The 20,246-nt window shown below is 42.9% G+C and overlaps 2 protein-coding genes across 2 annotated transcripts; one reads left to right on the forward strand and one right to left on the reverse strand.

The window, feature by feature from the left end:
* Nucleotides 1-1,379: 1,379 nt before the first annotated feature.
* cldn1 (claudin 1) lies at nucleotides 1,380-8,981 on the reverse strand. Its single transcript, XM_056266582.1, has 4 exons — nucleotides 8,664-8,981; nucleotides 4,809-4,973; nucleotides 3,568-3,652; nucleotides 1,380-1,585 (listed from the first exon to the last, which is right to left on the reverse strand). Exons 1-4 carry the CDS (start codon nucleotides 8,884-8,886, stop codon nucleotides 1,426-1,428), a joined length of 633 nt encoding a protein of 210 aa, XP_056122557.1. The 5' UTR covers nucleotides 8,887-8,981; the 3' UTR covers nucleotides 1,380-1,425.
* Nucleotides 8,982-13,159: 4,178 nt separating this feature from the next.
* Nucleotides 13,160-14,679, forward strand: zgc:153913 (carboxypeptidase N subunit 2; the record flags this gene model as incomplete). Its single annotated transcript, XM_056262908.1, has 1 exon — nucleotides 13,160-14,679. A coding segment is annotated over exon 1 (1,500 nt), but the record flags the coding sequence as incomplete, so codon positions are not given.
* Between the last annotated feature and the right edge of the window lie 5,567 nt (nucleotides 14,680-20,246).

Genomic DNA, 20,246 nt, shown 5'->3' on the forward strand with positions numbered 1-20,246 from the left:
AGATCTTCATCGCTGGCAAAAATATGATGCATTTGCAGATTTGCATTCACTAGACTAGACTGTAGATCGGCCACTTCATCCAACGCTCTTGATGCTCTTAAGTCTTCCTGTTTCGACTCCGAGTGTGAATTGAAAGCGCTTCAGACGATTCAGTGCGTGAGGAACTGAACAGATCAACTGATTCGCGAACCGATTTAGACAGATCATCTGACAACTTGTTTGATGAAGTCTTTGAACAGAATCGACTCAAAAGAGTGATTCATTTGTAAATGAGCATCGCTCATGCCCATACAAAGGACACAGCGCGCTTGGAATAAACTCATACAATGTATTGCATTAAAATAAAGTAATGAGAGGTACGTCTCCCAACGTAACAAAGTAAAAGTACACCTTGTGTCCCTGACAGGAAAATACCCTACTGCGCGATCTGTGACAGTAGGCGCGGCGTCATACTACACATTAGAATTGCGCGAAAATATAACGATATTCGAAAAAGCTATTTATGATCCCAACCCAACTTTGATTAACGGCGATATTTTTTTTATCGCCCGATAAGAGTCTCACGTTAACGCAGCACGTTAACGCCGATAACGGCCCAGCACTAATTTTTAATCAGTTTGAATATTTGGGAAATGAAATATGAAAGGTGAATATGGATTATTGAAATTTTACTAATGAAAATGTGTTTGAAATGTTTTGATTTGAAATATTCACAGCTTAAATATTCAACCATGCTAAATTTCAGCCTATAAAAATACAAGCCCTAAAAATACAATGCATTAAAATACAAGCAGGGTTAATGCAATGCATATTTTTTTCAAGTAGTACAATTCAACAGGCTTTTTGTTTCAAAAACATTTGGGATTATTTTACTTTCATAGTCAAGTCAAGTCATTATGATGGAGGGAAAAACAGCCACATTGCAAAAACTTACTACTGTTTATTACTGATATTTTGTGCCAGGAAGAGACGATTTTGTTCTCTTGAACACAATTTTAATTCACATCTTTGGATGGAGACACAGCTACTGACTCAGAGTTGGGGGCGGACCTATTAATTATACTGACCAATGGCAGATAGGGGCGTGTCCAATATTTCAGCTCTGGTGACATTAGTGGAAATTACACACCTCAGATTTACAGTAAGAATAAACTGAATAATGAATTAAAATTAGTACAGAAAATGTATTTATTAAAATATTTTATTGAGTATTGATGAAGCAACACATTGATTTAAATCTTTTGAAACCTCGTTTTGGTATTACAACACAAGAAGTTTTGGTATTACAACACAAAGAGTCATACAAGTACATACAAAAACTGATTGGCACATCACTGGCATGCAGCAGTCGAGGTGTGTGTTCCTGCAGCAGACGAGGTGTGTGTTCACTCAGCAGACCGAGGTGTGTGTTCTGCTGTTCCTGATTCACACGCGCTCCGCTCCTGGCCGTGCTGCTGCGCGTGTGGGAGGCGGGTAGGTTTTCCCAGCGGCTTTGCTGGGACAGTTACAGCACAGCATGCTTCCACCGATGACAGTCAGCGCCGACGCTCCCCAGCCCACGTACAGAGCCTTGCCGAACTCATACCTGCCAGCACACCAGCAACAACATCAGCGCCTGGCCACTGAACCACATGACCATGAGCCGTACACATCACATGACTTCACCAGCGGCTGGCCACTGAACCACATGACCATGTAGAGCTGTACACGTCACATGACTTCACCAGCGGCTGGCCACTGAACCACATGACCATGTAGAGCTGTACACGTCACATGACTTCACCAGCGGCTGGCCACTGAACCACATGACCATGTAGAGCTGTACACGTCACATGACTTCACCAGCGGCTGGCCACTGAACCACATGACCATGTAGAGCTCTACACGTCACATGACTTCACCAGCGCCTGGCCACTGAACCACATGGTCATGTAGAGCTGTACACGTCACATGACTTCACCAGCGGCTGGCCACTGAACCACATGACCATGTAGAGCTGTACACGTCACATGACTTCACCAGCGGCTGGCCACTGAACCACATGACCATGTAGAGCTGTACACGTCACATGACTTCACCAGCGGCTGGCCACTGAACCACATGACCATGAGCCGTACACGTCACATGACTTCACCAGCGGCTGGCCACTGAACCACATGACCATGTAGAGCTGTACACGTCACATGACTTCACCAGCGGCTGGCCACTGAACCACATGACCATGAGCCGTACACGTCACATGACTTCACCAGCGGCTGGCCACTGAACCACATGACCATGTAGAGCTGTACACGTCACATGACTTCACCAGCGGCTGGCCACTGAACCACATGACCATGTAGAGCTGTACACGTCACATGACTTGACCAGCGGCTGGCCACTGAACCACATGACCATGTAGAGCTGTACACGTCACATGACTTGACCAGCGGCTGGCCACTGAACCACATGACCATGTAGAGCTGTACACGTCACATGACTTGACCAGCGGCTGGCCACTGAACCACATGACCATGTAGAGCTGTACACGTCACATGACTTCACCAGCGGCTGGCCACTGAACCACATGACCATGTAGAGCTGTACACGTCACATGACTTCACCAGCGGCTGGCCACTGAACCACATGACCATGTAGAGCTGTACACGTCACATGACTTGACCAGCGGCTGGCCACTGAACCACATGACTATGTAGAGCTGTACACGTCACATGACTTCACCAGCGGCTGGCCACTGAACCACATGACCATGTAGAGCTGTACACGTCACATGACTTCACCAGCGGCTGGCCACTGAACCACATGACCATGTAGAGCTGTACACGTCACATGACTTCACCAGCGGCTGGCCACTGAACCACATGACCATGTAGAGCTGTACACGTCACATGACTTCACCAGCGGCTGGCCACTGAACCACATGACCATGTAGAGCTGTACACGTCACATGACTTCACCAGCGGCTGGCCACTGAACCACATGACCATGTAGAGCTGTACACGTCACATGACTTCACCAGCAGCTGGCCACTGAACCACATGACCATGTAGAGCTCTACACGTCACATGACTTCACCAGCGGCTGGCCACTGAACCACATGACCATGTAGAGCTGTACACGTCACATGACTTCACCAGCAGCTGGCCACTGAACCACATGACCATGTAGAGCTCTACACGTCACATGACTTCACCAGCGGCTGGCCACTGAACCACATGACCATGTAGAGCTGTACACGTCACATGACTTCACCAGCGGCTGGCCACTGAACCACATGACCATGTAGAGCTGTACACGTCACATGACTTCACCATGGTTTAGGCTTATTCAAGACACAATTCAATTAATCAAAAACAATATGCACTATAATGGATGGATTTACCAGTGTATTATTGAGCTATTCAAATATGAATATATTAGACGTAAAGCCACACACTGAAAAAACTAAATATTGAACCAATCCATAAATATAATTTAAGGAATTACATTTGGCTGTATGAATTAAGTTGGTATAAAGTGTACTGTGAAGAGTAAACGCTGCCCGTCTCGTGGACTCCTGACACTTACCTCGAATTAGTCGGAGTGAACGGATCGAAGAACTTGCGTCTTATGTTTTCTCCATACCAGCTTGTGGCAATAAGAGCACACACCCTTGTAGACATAAGAAGAGGCTTGACATGAACATGCTGCTGAGTTCCTGTTTGAAAGGGGTCCTGTTATGCCCTTTAATGAAGTCTTGATTTTGTTTTTCGAGTGCACTAGAATATGTTTTCATGCTTGATTGTTCAATAAACGCATTATTTTTCACATATTTTACATTATTACATCTCCTCTCTACCCAGACTGGTTGAACGCATTATTTTCGATGAAGCTCCTCCTTCTGAAATACGAAATGTGTTGTGATTGGCAGCGTTTACAGTAGCTCATATTCGGGAAATGTCCCACACCTTCATAACCGCAAGATGTAAAAATTAACGATGGCATCCATTTCAAACGATTTCGAGCCCGATTCAGACCCTGACAATGTTAACGAACAAAAGGATCTTGCTGAACGGATTTCAAGCATGGACTTTGCAAGCACTGATTTAACAGGACGTTTCAGAGTGGTATATTTTTGTAATTTTCTTATACATTATAGATACAATGTTATCCACCATTTAATCATATTTGTGGGAAAACTATGGTAATACAAACAGTAATCGATCACAAAATCATGGATAACGTTCCTAAGGAGCGGTGAACCATCTTCCAAAAGCAACAGAAAACAAGCTGTTCTCCGTAAAATGTGCAGCGCACAGATAAACGCTGAGGTTATTATATTCAGGAACAGTGCTTAAAATAAAATGCAGCCACTCTGAGTTCGTCAGCCTTAGGAAGGTCAAACAAATGAGTTTTGGAAACGTGGAAAAAAATAGCGTCTCTTCAACATAGCGACAGCACTGTCTTCTCAGCTCAACCAGGCCTCGGCTCCTCTTTTGCATATTCCGTGGGCGGGGCTTATTCAAATAAGGAACATTATGACATCATAAGATCCGAAATAATCGTGTTGTAGTCTAAACGAGTCGCTCGTTGTAGTTCTTGGAAAGTGGATCTGTTCAATAAAATATCTCCCTTTGGAGTGGACTTTGAGCTTCGTAACCTTGTAGATCTTTTTTATGCGCCAACAGCAACATTACACACTAACTAAAGTTGAAAAAGTGGAAAAGCATAATAGGACCCCTTTAATAATTTCATAACTTTGTTGACCTCGTTAAGCTGAGCAATGGCACACATGAGTCGTTTCTGTAATGAATATAATAGCAACATATCTGCGATGACGAAGAGGACGCCTCCGGCCACGGCCACCTTGTTCTTCTGCTCGGTGTTGCCGGACAGGCAGGTTGTGCACTTCATCCCGACGGCGGCGATCAACAGGCCGATGCCACACAGGAAGGCGGCGAGGATCATGAGAGCACGAGTGCCCTGAACTTCCCCTGAGAGAGAACCAAGAGACATCACATCATCACATCCCAATCCCATCGCATCATCACATCCCAATCCCATCGCATCATCACATCCCAATCCCATCACATCATCACATCCCATCACATCATCACATCCCCATCCCATCGCATCATCACATCCCAATCCCATCGCATCATCACATCCCATCGCATCATCACATCCCATCACATCATCACATCCCATCGCATCATCATATCATCACATCCCATCACATCATCACATCCCAATCCCATCGCATCATCACATCCCATCCCATCATCACATCCCATCATCCCATCCCATCATCACATCCCATCATCCCATCATCACATCCCAATCCCATCCCATCATCACATCCCATCGCATCATCACATCCCATCACATCATCACATCCCATCGCATCATCACATCATCACATCCCATCACATAATCACATCCCAATCCCATCGCATCATCACATCCCAATCCCATCCCATCATCACAACCCATCACATCCCATCATCATGTCCATCCCATCACATCCCATCCCATCCCATCATCATATCCCATCCCATCATCACATCCCATCGCATCATCACATCCCATCACATCATCACATCCCATCACATCATCACATCCCATCCCATCATCACATCCCATCCCATCATCACATCCCATCGCATCATCACATCCCAATCCCATCACATCATCACATCCCATCCCATCGCATCATCACATCCCATCGCATCATCACATTATCACATCCCATCACATCATCACATCCCAATCCCATCGCATCATCACATCCCAATCCCATCCCATCATCACATCCCATCACATCCCATCATCACATCCCATCACATCATCCCATCCCATCATCACATCACATCCCATCATCACATCACATCACATCCCATCATCACATCCCATCCCATCCCATCACATCATCACATCCCATCGCATCATCACATCCCATCGCATCATCACATCCCAATCCCATCACATCATCACATCCCATCGCATCATCACATCCCATCGCATCATCACATCCCAATACCATCACATCATCACATCCCAATCCCATCGCATCATCACATCCCAATCCCATCACATCATCACATCCCATCGCATCATCACATCCCATCACATCATCCCATCACATCACATCACATCCCATCCCATCACATCACATCACATCCCATCGCATCATCACATCCCATCATATCCCATCCCATCATCCCATCACATCCCATCACATCATCACATCCCATCACATTCCATCATCACATCCCATCACATCCCATCACATCCCATCCCATCACATCATTACATCCCATCGCATCATCACATCCCATCAGATCATCACATCATCACATCACATCCCATCCCATCCCATCTCATCGCATCATCACATCCCATCACATCACATCCCATCATCACATCCCATCACATTCCATCATCACATCCCATCCCATCCCATCATCACATCCCATCCCATCACATCATCACATCCCATCCCATCATCACATCCCATCACATCATCACATCCCATCGCATCATCACATCCCAATCCCATCGCATCATCACATCCCATCGCATCATCACATCCCATCGCATCATTACATCCCATCGCATCATCACATCCCATCAGATCATCACATCATCACATCCCATCACATCCCATCCCATCTCATCGCATCATCACATCCCATCACATCCCATCATCACATCCCATCACATCCCATCATCACATCCCATCCCATCACATCATCACATCCCATCCCATCATCACATCCCATCACATCATCACATCCCAATCCCATCGCATCATCACATCCCACCGCATCATCACATCCCATCGCATCATCACATCCCATCACATCATCACATCCCAATCCCATCACATCATCACATCCCAATCCCATCGCATCATCACATCCCAATCCCATCCCATCATCACATCCCATTACATCATCCCATCCCATCACATCCCATCCCATCGCATCATCACATCCCATCACATCATCACATCCCATCCCATCATCCCATCACATCCCATCACATCATCACATCCCATCACATCCCATCACATTCCATCATCACATCCCATCCCATCACATCCTATCCCATCACATCATCACATCCCATCGCATCATCCCATCCCATCACATCATCACATCCCATCCCATCCCATCCCATCTCATCGCATCATCACATCCCATCACATCCCATCATCACATCCCATCACATCCCATCACATCCCATCATCACATCCCATCACATCCCAGCATCATATCACATCCCATCCCATCGCATCATCACATCCCATCCCATCATCACATCCCATCACATCCCAGCATCATATCACATCCCATCCCATCGCATCATCACATCCCATCCCATCATCACATCCCATCACATCCCATCCCATCACATCACATCATCACATCCCATCGCATCATCACATCCCATCACATCATCCCATCCCATCATCCCATCACATCCCATCCCATCACATCCCATCCCATCACATCCCATCACATCATCACATCACATCCCATCATCACATCCCATCCCATCCCATCCCATCACATCATCCCATCCCATCATCACATCCCATCGCATCATCACATCCCATCGCATCCATCGCATCATCACATCCCATTGCATCATCACATCCCATCCCATCCCATCACATCATCACATCCCATCGCATCATCACATCCCATCACATCATCCCATCCCATCATCCCATCACATCCCATCCCATCACATCCCATCCCATCCCATCCCATCACATCATCACATCACATCCCATCACATCATCACATCCCATCCCATCATCACATCCCATCGCATCCATCGCATCATCACATACCATCGCATCATCACATCCCATCACATCATCACATCCCATCCCATCATTCCATCATCCCATCCCATCGCATTGCATCAGCACATCGCATCACATGACATGACATCAATTCCCATCACATCCCATCGCATTGCATTAGCACAAATTGCATCACATCATCGCATCCCATCAAATCACATTGCATCCCATCGATTCCCAATCCATAACATGCCATCAAATCTTTATATATACATATAGATTATACATTGTTTATGAAGTGTTTTTCCGTTATAGATTGATGTTCCTTTTTAAAATGTAGCTACTTGTATCAGAACGTTCAGAGAACATTACATTTTATCATTCTTCAATCATTATAGGAACGTTACTTTCAGAGAAAGAAGAATGATTAAATGGAATGTTCTCTGAACGTTCTGAAACAAGTAACATTTTTATAAAATAATTGGCAAACATCCAAATAAAATTGTTTCGGAAAAACGTTCCAAGAATGATGTATACTGTAAATAATGTTGTTGTGCTAACAAAGAACATTCTTAAAGACCAGATATCTTTGAGCGAATGTGCTATCAATGTTACAGGAAGAACGTGTGTTCATAACTTTAGAGAACCTATTTTTTGTCTTCCCATTATTGTTACACAAATACAGTTCGAGCTCAGATGAAGATTAAAGTCTTAAACTCATACATCCCGAGGTGTTTCAGTGGTCTACACACATGCTGAAGAATTCGCGGCATTCGCCTGACTTGTCTAAACCTGCGCAGGAATAAGCGCTCACACACACACACACACACACACTGATGAACGGAACGGAATGAACGGGCGCGCGCACCTGGGATCTGCAGCAGGGAGTCGTAGACTTTACACTGGAGCTGGCCTGTGCTCTGGGACACGCAGGACTGCCAGAGCCCCTCGTACATGGCCTGGGCTGTGATGATGTTGTCCCCGGCGTAGGAGGAGATCTTCCACTCGGCCATGGCTGTGGAAGCGATGAGACCCAGGAGACCCAGAGAGGCCAGGACATACCCGAGGAGCTGCAGACCCGCGTTGGCCATCAGTGCGCTGAGTTAAAGCCCGCTGGAGTGAGTGAGGAGAGCTGAGAGCTGCTGACACATGAATGAAACTCCTCCAGCATCATCATCATCATCATCATCCGCACGAGCTCGAAGCCACACCTGAAGATCCGCTCGCGCCTCCTACCGCTTCACACACACTCATAGGCCACTCACCGTATCCATTATGCGCTAATAATACAACGACGACAACGACAACAAAACGTAGTCTATATTAAAGAATAATTATATGACAAGTTACACAATAAAATATAGTAGCGGGGCACAAACTAACGCGGGGTTGGAACACACTTTTAAAATGCACTTCTAAAATACTTCCACACATGCCAGCATGATGAAACTTAGTGTATTGAAACTTAGTGTATTTACCATGGTATTTACTAGCTTCCATATCAAGAAAACATTGCGCCAAAATTCAGAAATCTTTGGCAATGAACGTTTATTTAACAGTAGCAAAATGTCTTGTGCCAATTTTCATCTCTGTTTTTTTTTTTTTTTTTTTTTTTTTTATTAGACAAATCTGATATTATTTTAATCTTATATCTGTTATTTAACAGTTGATATAGTTCTTTAATACTGATCTAACAGCAGAAACACTCGCCGGGTTTAAATCCCTCAGGCGGGGCATGTTGTCACACTGCGTTACAGAGCCTCTATTCGAACTATTATATTATATTATATTATATTATATTATATTATATTATATTATATTATATTATATTATATTATATTATATTATATTATATTGAGAAACCATGAGAAACAGATGCATACAGACTGAGAGTCAATGTTCAGAAATTATTTATTATTATGTTTTGAACTATGCTGTATATAGTTGTGTTGTCAAACTAAAAAAATGGTTTATTTTTAATTATTAAAAAATGACATTTTATCTGAAAAGTTAATAATTGTATTTTATTGAGAAAATATTTGAGTTTGTCTTGAGTATTATTTTGATTATATCAGATTAATCTGTCATATGGTCATGTTACAGTGAACACCACCTATGGGGCATGTTGTCACATCTCACTTCCATTCTTTCAGGGTATATCAAGAAAAAAGTAAACACTGTATTAATAAAAAAAAAAAACATAATTGTTCTAGACGTGTGAAATGAATGAGGGGAAAAGAAATACTTCTTAAACCCTAAATAGATTTACACAAACTGAGAAAGTCGAAGGCTTTAGGTTTATGGAGCTATTAATGTGTCTTTATTTCATGCGATAAAATAAATGATCTGAGAGAAAGAAAGAAAAAGTTTGAGAGAAAAAGTTATCACACTGATAGAAAAAAAGCATTTCATGAGAGAAAAAAGAATATTTGAGAGAAAAAGTATTCATTTCAATAGCAAAAAAAAATATTTGAGACTTAAAAAAGTTTTGAGAGAAATTTTCTCATAGAACATAAATAAATATAAATTAGATTTTTTTTTTATTATTTCTGAGAAAAAAACTCTCAAAATACTTTGAAAAAAATCTTAAATATATATTTTTTTCTATCAGTGTGAAAACATTTTCTCTCTCTCTAAAAAGAAAAGTGTTTCTCTCAAACCGCTTTTCTTTGCTCTCGATGCAATTTTTTGCTCTCTGTCAGGATTTTGCTTTCGCTGTGAAAATTGTGTCATGGGCGGGGCCACGTTCTTTTTTTCCTATTGGAACGTTCCTATTGGCCAGTCGGGTGAGCATCGTCTTGTCTTGGGAGTCGAACTGAATCATTACACCATTGTTCGGTTCACCTAGAGATGTACTCCAATGTTTGGGTAAGATGATGGCACACACAACTCGATGGGTAGCTGGCTGAGCAAGTTCAGCATCACTGAAGATTAAACATTAAAAAATAAAGACACATTAATAGCTCCATATAGGTTGTGCCGCTCTCCCCATCACAGCTGCACTGATCAAACATGCGAAACTAAACTGATTACATTCACTGGTTAAATTCACTGAATTAACTGGTTGTAGTCAAGTAAAAAATATTATTCATTAATATTGTAATATTGCTGAATCAACATAAATACATTAATTTATACCAACCAAATTCATTTTCATGGGTTAAATCAAGTTCTGTGAACTTTGGCGAAAGTTATGAAAAAAACGTTACGTTAATAGAATGTTTGTTCAATGTTATCTGGTCTATAATATCGCAACCAAAACATTAATACATCTTTCATGGAGTGTTTTTTCCGAAACGTTTTAGATTAACGTTCCTTTTTAAATGTTACTTCTTGTTTCAGAGCGTTCAGAGAACATTCAAAAGTAACGTTCCCATAATGATAGAAGAATTACACAATGCAATGTTCCCTTAATGTTCACATAACCCAGATATTTTTAAAGGATGTAAAAAACTGGACGTTTTTATGACTCAGAAAATGTTGAATGTTAGAAAATCTGTTTTACTGGAACACGTGTTTGTCAGCTGAGATCATATCAGAACTATTGCACAGTAGTCGATGTAAGAACATGCTGAAGATTATTTTAACATGATCCTAAAACAACAATATTTTTAATGAGGAGATATTGATATGATCTATGACAGAACCAGTCAAGCAACTTTATTATGTTTTTGATGTATGAAATATAATAAATATGAATAAACTGATAGATGTAGATATGATGAGGGGCCGGTCACCTTGATTTTGTTTTCTTATTGGGTCTGTGAAAAAGTGAGACTGAATTCATAAATGCTGTTGATTTATTTGCTTTTCTACAGTGTTCTGAAATCCTCCTGGATTCTGTTTACTACAGAAAAGCAAATAAGTCAAAGCCTGGACCCGGTGTTGCTCAACTCTCTGAATGGGTCAATCCATAAGTCTTGCTCTGCACAAATACAAACCCTCCTCTGTCCTGCTTTCCCACATCATCACTGGGTTTGGGAGAACTCTTCATTAATGTCGACCTAAATTAATGATGTTCTGACCGGCACTCACTGTGTTTCGGCAGTCTGAGGGGCCGAGAGTGATGTCACAGGTGGACTGGACCAATCACAGCGCTCGTCTCCGGCTCGGACAGATCCTCAGTCACTCGGGTCTCCTGGAGCTGATGTGTGCAACGGCGGTACGTCTCTCTCCAAAGAAACAGCAAGGCATTACTCATTTTCATGCTTTTAGTTACTTTATTGATATTTTTATCTGTAGTCCCCTGATATTTTATGACCTAATTTAAATGTTCGGTAACTTTTTACAATGAGGTTCATTAGTTAAAATTAGTTAATGTATTAACTAACATGCACTAACAATGAGTAATACATTTGTTACTGTGTTTGTTAATGTTAATACAAATCCAGCTGTTCATTGTTTGTTCATGTTAGTTCACAGTGCATTAACTAATGTTAACAAATACAACCTTTGACTTTAAAAATGTATTAGTAAATGTTGGAATTAATATTAACTAAGATTAATAAATGCTGAAGAAGTATTTTGTTCATTCTGGTTAACTAATGTTTACTAATGAACCTTATTGTAAAGTGTTATTACTGTTACCAAATGTTTGTTTTTTGGGGATAATATTAATATAAATAGCCGATAAATGAGATCTTAACAATTCAAGACCATTCGTCAGGTATCATGAACAATAGACAACATTATTTTACAGCTTTTATTAATCTAGGTTAATGTCAATTCATAAATATACTCTTGTTACTTGTTAATTCAATGTTTACGCAATAATAAGGTCCTGTTTAGTTGAAGTTAGTTAATGTATTAACAAACACTATCTAACATTGAGCAATACATCTGTTACAGTATTTAGTAATCTTTGTTAATAAAAATAACTGTTCATTAGTTCAGGTACAATAATTACACGTTATTAAATGTTATACTGACATTAAGTTAGTAAATGTTGACATTAACATTAACTAAGATTTATAAATGCTTTAGACGTATTTTTCATTCTTAGTTCATGTCAATTAATGTGGTTAACTAATGTTAACAAGGGAAACCTTATTGTGAAGTGTTAACGTGTGTAAAAGTAATGGGTCTGATTTCCGAGGGAACACACACATGGGCAAACATGTGCTGTGGATAAAAGTGTCTGCCAAAATGTTCTGTAAGGTTAAGCAAAACCTTTCATTTACTTTCAATCATCAAGTCCTAATGTGCATTAGATGACATCCAGCGTGTTTTCTTCTGTAATGAATCTTCATGAAAATGCAGAGATCTTTGAACCTCACGTTACATTTGCAAACTGCACATGAGAGAAAAATGCTATTATTTTTGTTGGAAACTGGAAGAGACGCAGCGACTGCAACTGACCTTTGGCTTTTCTGTTCCCAGAAGTCATGAGCAAACACTGGGCTGCACTTCTGCTGGTCCTGATCCAGCTCCACCGCAGCCGTGGCTGTCCCGCCCCGTGCCAGTGCTTCTCGGCCGCGAAGGTGGTCTGCGCAGACGAGGCCATGACAGCGCTGCCGCTCAACATCTCAGCTCAGGTCAGGGAGCTGATCGTAGTGGCGTCGGGCGTCACGCATCTGGACGGACGCTCCTTCAGGGAGAACCTCAGACTCAGCAAACTGGTGTTCCTCAACGGCCAGGTGAAGTCGGTCTCGGGCGACGCCTTCGAGCGGCTGCCGGAGCTGCGGGAGCTGGAGATCAGCGGGAACCCCTCGCTGGCGCTTCAAGGGCAGGCCTTCGCCTCGCTGGCCAACCTCACAAGACTGATGCTCAACCACAACAAGATCAGCACTCTGGCCGCCCGCATCTTTGAGTCTTTGCAGAAGCTGGAGATGCTGCAGTTGAAGGGGAACGGCTTGTTGTCTCTTCCCGGTCGTCCCTTCCATGGTCTCCACAATCTGCTGGAGCTGGACCTGTCCTTCAACCAGATCGACTCGGTCCCGGCGGATGTGTTCCAGAACAACTCTCTCCTGAGAGCGCTCTCGCTGCAGGCCAACATGATCCCGCAGCTTCCGGCGGGGATCTTCTCCCACCTGGATCACCTGGAGGAGCTGAACCTCCGAGGCAATCGCATACGCGAGCTGAGCGCCGACGTGTTCCCGCACAGCCTCCGGAAGCTCGTCCTCAAAAAGAACGATCTGGCGCAGCTCCACCCCTCGCTCTTCCACAAACTGCTTCTCGTTACCTATCTGGACTTGTCTCAGAATCAGCTCTCCGAGCTCCCTGCGAATCTCTTCCAGAACCTCATCTCGCTGAAAAAGCTGGATCTGTCCGAGAACCGGATTACGACGCTTCCCGGCACCGTCTTCAAAGGGCTGTTCGGTGTGAAAGCCATCCATCTGCAGAAGAACAACCTGAGCTCCCTGGAGGAGGATCTGCTGAAGGATCAGCACGGCATGGAGCAGCTGTACCTGTCCATGAACCGCCTACGGAGAGTCCCGCACGGCTTATTCGACGATCTGGACTTCCAGTGCCTCGTTCAGCTCCACGGGAACCCCTGGCGCTGCGACTGCGGGATACAATACCTCTCCGACTGGATCAGGAACAACCTCAGGAACGTGGAGGACGTGGCGCGGGTTTACTGTCAAGCTCCCGAGTTTATCCGAGGGCACAGCCTGGTGTCCGTGGACGAGGAGCGGCTCGTCTGTGGGAAAAACTCCAGCTCCGCCGACACAAACACCACAGAGATCCCAGTTGATGGCGATGGTGGCGATGGTGGCGTTCACTGCTCGCTCCGAGATTTCAAAGGCCAGGCAACCATTCAGTGCAAACTCACTAAATGCACCAGCGTGAAGTTTCAGGCTCTTTTTGAATTTGGGGATGGAAGTGAATCGGAAAGAGTCGTGAGCAAAGAGTGGCCAGCGCCTGCCGGGTGCTCCAACGGGACGACTTATACCCCTTTTCCACCAAAAACGAACTGGTTCGGAACTGGTGCTGGTTCAAAGTTGGTTCAACTTGCGAACCTTCTCAGAACCTGTTTGTTTTTCCACTGACTAGAGCGCCCAGCGAACGACGTCATTACGTCACTGTGTACGTCGCCTACATCTTAGCTAGAAACGCTTGCAAGTACAACATTACTTTGGGATTATCTCTAACTCATGAATCAAGAAGGCTTTAAAAACAATTGAAATATGTAAGTCTTTTAATCTTTTCCTTTGATATGTAATCTTTTCTGATTAGTTATGCATTCCTGTCTTGTGTCTTTTTTTTCTTTCCATTTATTTGTTCTATATTGTGACTGTTTTCTCCTTTGCTTACATAACGTTTTCAATAAAAAAATAAAAAAATAAACTAGAAACGCTTGCGCCAACTTCAAGCATAACAATTACAATGGCGGACTACATCGTGTTTCTGCAAATGTTTCTCCTGGCTTTGCGATCCTATATTATGTCAGAAAATATGTTATCTAAACCCGCCCCCAGCTCCCGAGGTAAGCATGACGTGGAAAAAGAACGGTTCTAGTCCAGCAAAGAGTTGGTGCTGCTTTGGAACCAGTTTTCCTGGCCGAGAACCGGTTCTTTGGCTGTCGAAACACAAAGAACTGGTTCGCGCGCAGGCACCGGCTCCGAACCGGCTCTCAAAATGCGTTGGTGGAAAAGGGGTATTAGTGCTCTCGTTTAACAGCACACACGGCAAAGAACCAGCCGTCATACACTCTCAGAAAAAAAGAGCAAAAATACAGTTAGCCACAGTTTATGTCCCTGTAAACCCTGACATATGAAATGATAGTAAAAAAGATCCTAAATGGAACATTTAAGGTTTGTTGAACCTTTAGACAAAATATATATATATAAACAAGTTTGCATATGTGTTTTAGGTTTTATATCATATTTGGTACACCAGGCTTTTATGGCTCAAATATTCTGATATCCTGAGAATATGGAGGGAAAACAGCTCAATTTTATTTATAGGCTCAAACTGAGCAAAAATATGCAATTTGGTGCACATGCTGATATTTATATAAACTTCTGATGCTTGTAATGTAAATCAATGAGATATTTATAACAGTACAGCAGATACTTAGATAAAATTCATATAAATATTGTTAGTCACTCTATATCCGCCAATATGTCTTAGTAAGATAATATTATAATGCTTAGTTTTATGATCAAAGCTCTGTAGTTTTAAAACATGTAATGCAATGCAATACAATGATGATTGAGAGACGAACAAATAAACATTTCTCCATTTTCTATAAAATGATGTATGGATAATCAAGTAAACCTCAATTGCTTCCGTCCAGTAAGTGTTCTTCTTGAAATATAACTAACAACAATATCAAAGTTATTTTTACATTTGCTTGATAAAAATTGATCAATATTTCACAGCAGAAAGACACCTGAACCACGAGCTGAAGGACGTTTGCACTATAATACCAAAAGGCATTTTACTTGCTAAAAAAGCCTAAACTTTCAATCAGAGGACAGAAGGACTGTAGTAGACTGTGTGCAAGAGGTCAACCAGCAAAGTTTTGATCATGTTGGTAATTTAGACGCCTTAGAAATTTGCATTTCAATTATAATGCAGTTATAAGAGGTCAACCAGCAAAGTTTTGATCATGTTGGTAATTTAGACGCCTTAGAAATTTGCATTTCAATTATAATGCAGTTATATAGACTGTGTGCAAGAGGTCAACCAGACTGTGTATAGACTGTGGTATTTTACTTGCTAAAAACTTGCCTGGTATTTTACTTGCTAAAAAAGCCTAAACTTTCAATCAGAGGACAGAAGGACTGTAGTAGACTGTGTGCAAGAGGTCAACCAGCAAAGTTTTGATCATGTTGGTAATTTAGACGCCTTAGAAATTTGCATTTCAATTATAATGCAGTTATATGGTTGAAGTGCTCCATTGAACTTTTAGGGTGAATAAAGTATAAACTTGTCGCTTTAAGGGTACTGCCCCAATGACAAGCTGACGTTTTTTGCCATCTTTTCTGACACAGTCCCAGAATGCTTTGATGTAGAGCTGATTCTCTCCACTGGTGTATGTTAATGACTAACCCAAGCGTAAGCCAGACTCATGACAGCGAGGTGAATCAATGAGGGACGTGATAAGAGAGGTGGATGAACTGGACCCGTGCGGGTCAAAGAACAGTCATGACACTCATCCACAACACAGGCCCTGTTTACTCCTGGTATTAAGATGCGTTTTGGTCGATCGGATCACATTCCCATTTACACCTGGTGTTTTAATCCTTTAGTTTCTCATCTTCAAACCAAACTTGGGTCTTCAGCCGACAAAGTATAAATCCCGTCTGGCTAGTGCGCTTCCCGTAATGTTTACGCATTAGGTCAGTCGGCAGAGAGTAGGCGTTTTGCAGGTCTTTTGTGGCTGTCATTTCTAGTAGAGCCCAAAGATCTTTGTTTGCAGGTCATTCGACCACATGAGTGATTACACTATGAAAGCAAGTCGAATGCATTTTCGACTACCTCTGGAAGTGGTGGAAAGTGGACAAGCTCAAAACGTTTTAGACCTGGTCCACACCTGGATTTAGCATCGTCTACTTTAGAGATGGGATTTATGGCTCTTTGAGGAGATCCGGATCTTTGCGATCCGTTCCTTTCAAAGAGCCGTTCAAAAGAACGGCTCTTTTGGCTCTTTTTAAATATTTAGTCAGTTTAAAGAAGCCAGCTTGGGGGCATCTCAGTTTATCCTGGAAATAATCACTGGGAGGAATGATGAGGTGAGATTTGTAGTCAATTAATTAAAACTCAGATATCACACACCAATATCTGAGTTTGAATTATTCTGAAATATTGATTATTACCTCATTTGTCATGTGTGGACTATATTCCATAGGGTTGCACAACATCCCTCTGCTTAGAAAGTGATATCACTATTTTGGATTTACCTTTAGTACAAAGTATGTGTATGTGTAAAGCTATGTTGACTTATGTTATTCATACAATACCACAAGAACATTTTGATAAAAAACAAAAACTATTTAAAGTTGTAAATATATACTGTAGATACAATAACATGAACACAAAATGCAATGTAAATAAATACAAAGCAGTTCCTGCTCTGCTCCTACCCAATGACAGCACGTAGGGTTTTTTCCCACTGGAGTACTCACGTAAAGGATGCGCGCGCGTGCACAACTATCATCATGCTGTTAGGCAGTAGCACCCCTGCGCTGGGTGCGCCCCTTCCCCTATAACTGAGGAGCTAATTTGTGTGCATCTGTGTGAAACACGCATGAAAAAAGAACGACAGAAAGAACGGCTCCCCTCCAGCCGCGACTCGGCTCCCATCGTTCATGTTTATGAGCCGTTCAAAAGAATCGGTTCGTTCGCGAACGTCACAACTCTAGTCTACTTGTGATCCGATCAACCAAAACGCATCTTAACACCAGCAGTAAACAGAGCCACAGTGTCAACAAGCCGAACCATTCATTCATTAGTTGTACTTACATCCATGCTACTCTTTTTAAAGCAATAAATAATAATGTGCAATTGGAATAGCATTTGTGCTGCCTTTGTGAGTTTATGTCAGCTCTCTGGAGCAATGAACCGTATTTTTAAGTCTTTAAAGGGGATCTATTATGCCCTTTTGCAAAGTCTATATTTTGATTTTTGGCTCTACTAGAATTGCCAGCAGCCATTTCACCCTGTAGCCCAAGACTGGTTGCCCACTGAAGCTAAGCAGGGCTGAGCCTGGTCAGTACCTGGATGGGAGACCTTCTGAGAAACCCAGGTTGCTGCTGGAAGAGGTGTTAGTGAGGCCAGCAGGGGGCGCTCACCCTGTGGTCTGTGTGGGTCCTAACGCCCCAGTGTAGTAATGGGGACACTATACTGTCAAAGAGCATCGTCCTTCGGATGAGACGTTAAACTGAGGCCCTGACTCTCTGTGGTCATTAAAAATCCCATGGCACTTCTCGTAAAGAGTAGGGGTGTAACCCCGGTGTCCTGGCCACATTTCACCCATTGGCCCCTGCCAATCATGGCCTCCTAATAATCCCCATCCACTGAATTGGCTCTATCACTCTCTCTCTTCTCCAACTATAGCTGGTGTGTGGTGAGTGCACTGGCCCCTTTGTACTGTGGCTGCCGTCGCATCATCCCAGTGGATGCTGGTTGAGGAGAGAACCCCCGATATGATTGTAAAGCGCTTTGGGTGTACAGTAATACATATGAAAGTGCTATATAAATGCCTCATTCATTCATTCAATAGTATGAGGAAAAATGGCTGTCCGAGTTACACGCCATCAACTATTTTGTCTGCAGGCGCCGTTTGTTTGTAGCACGTGGAAAAGAAGACGAAACCATAGCAAGCAGTAATTTTTTAGAAAGTCAATGTCTCTGTCTCCTCGTTTTATGACACCTGAGGACTCCTGGGTTTTTGCGTTGTCTGCTTGAGAGCTCACAGGTCAGGCTGGCAGAGAAATTTGAGAAAGGGATTTCGCTTTCTCAGTCTTATCTTATAGACTCTGCCGATCTTCTGGATCCGGAAGCCCGATCTATGGCATCTTCTGATCCAGCAGAGAGCATGTTGCTTACTCTAAAGGAGCTTGACGTGGTAGGAGGGGGTGAAGAGAGTGAGTTTGTTGAGCTCCGCCTTCTGTCAGCCCCGCAGATGAGGAATTGTTGAGTGCAATGGCCTGCGCCATGGCCAGGTTGAATTTGACCTGGTCACGTGAAAAACAAGATCTCACTTCCGGTAGACTGGATGAGTGATTTCTGGGGGGTTTTCCCACCCCCTACTTTTCTTCTGGATCTTCACAACGAGATGGAGAAGTCCTGGAAGAAGCCATATTCAGCATGCACTATTCCCTTTCAACATTAGAATTACGCAAATGTGAAAGGATTGCGTGAGTGAGGATATGTGATATGGCTAGCTATCTCTCGTAGAGTCAGGCACCCTCATTGAAGGCTCCGGCAAGGCGTATACGGGTCAAGCTAGTTAGGACGATTCCAAGGACCCACACACTTTTGGGGCCACCAGAGATTGATTTTATTAATGGAATAATCTCATATACCTCATATTCTTTCACAGGGCCCAACATTGCTAGCGGCGCCCCTGCAACCCGATTCCCTGAGAAGGAGAACAAGATGCTGCATTTTGTTGCCATGCCTTAGGCTTACCTGTGCGTCTCCTTCAGACGAAGAGTTGCTGAGTTGACCCTTGTGATGCCATGGACTGCCTTCTGCCAATGAATAACGGCGTGTTTCAGACACTGGTCAAGCTGAGGTTGTTTCCCATAGCGTCAACACCAAAACAGAGCGTCTCTTTCCCCTTCTCAGGGAACCCGGTTGCATACACAACCTGAGATGTTTTAATTCTTCAATTTTCAAAAAACACATAATTTTCCCCATATTCTCCATTGTAGCTAAGCTAGAGGAAAATTTAAGCAGTAATAACTTGGCTGTAGCTTGGGGTGGAATGAAAAAAATGACATGACAGCAAAAACCAGTAAATAAGTCATTTAACATTGCAGGTTATGATGGTAACAAA

Source organism: Rhinichthys klamathensis, unplaced genomic scaffold, assembly GCF_029890125.1.
Source record: "Rhinichthys klamathensis goyatoka isolate OS25496 unplaced genomic scaffold, OSU_Roscu_1.1 h1tg000011l_1, whole genome shotgun sequence".
Lineage (NCBI taxonomy): Eukaryota > Metazoa > Chordata > Actinopteri > Cypriniformes > Leuciscidae > Rhinichthys > Rhinichthys klamathensis.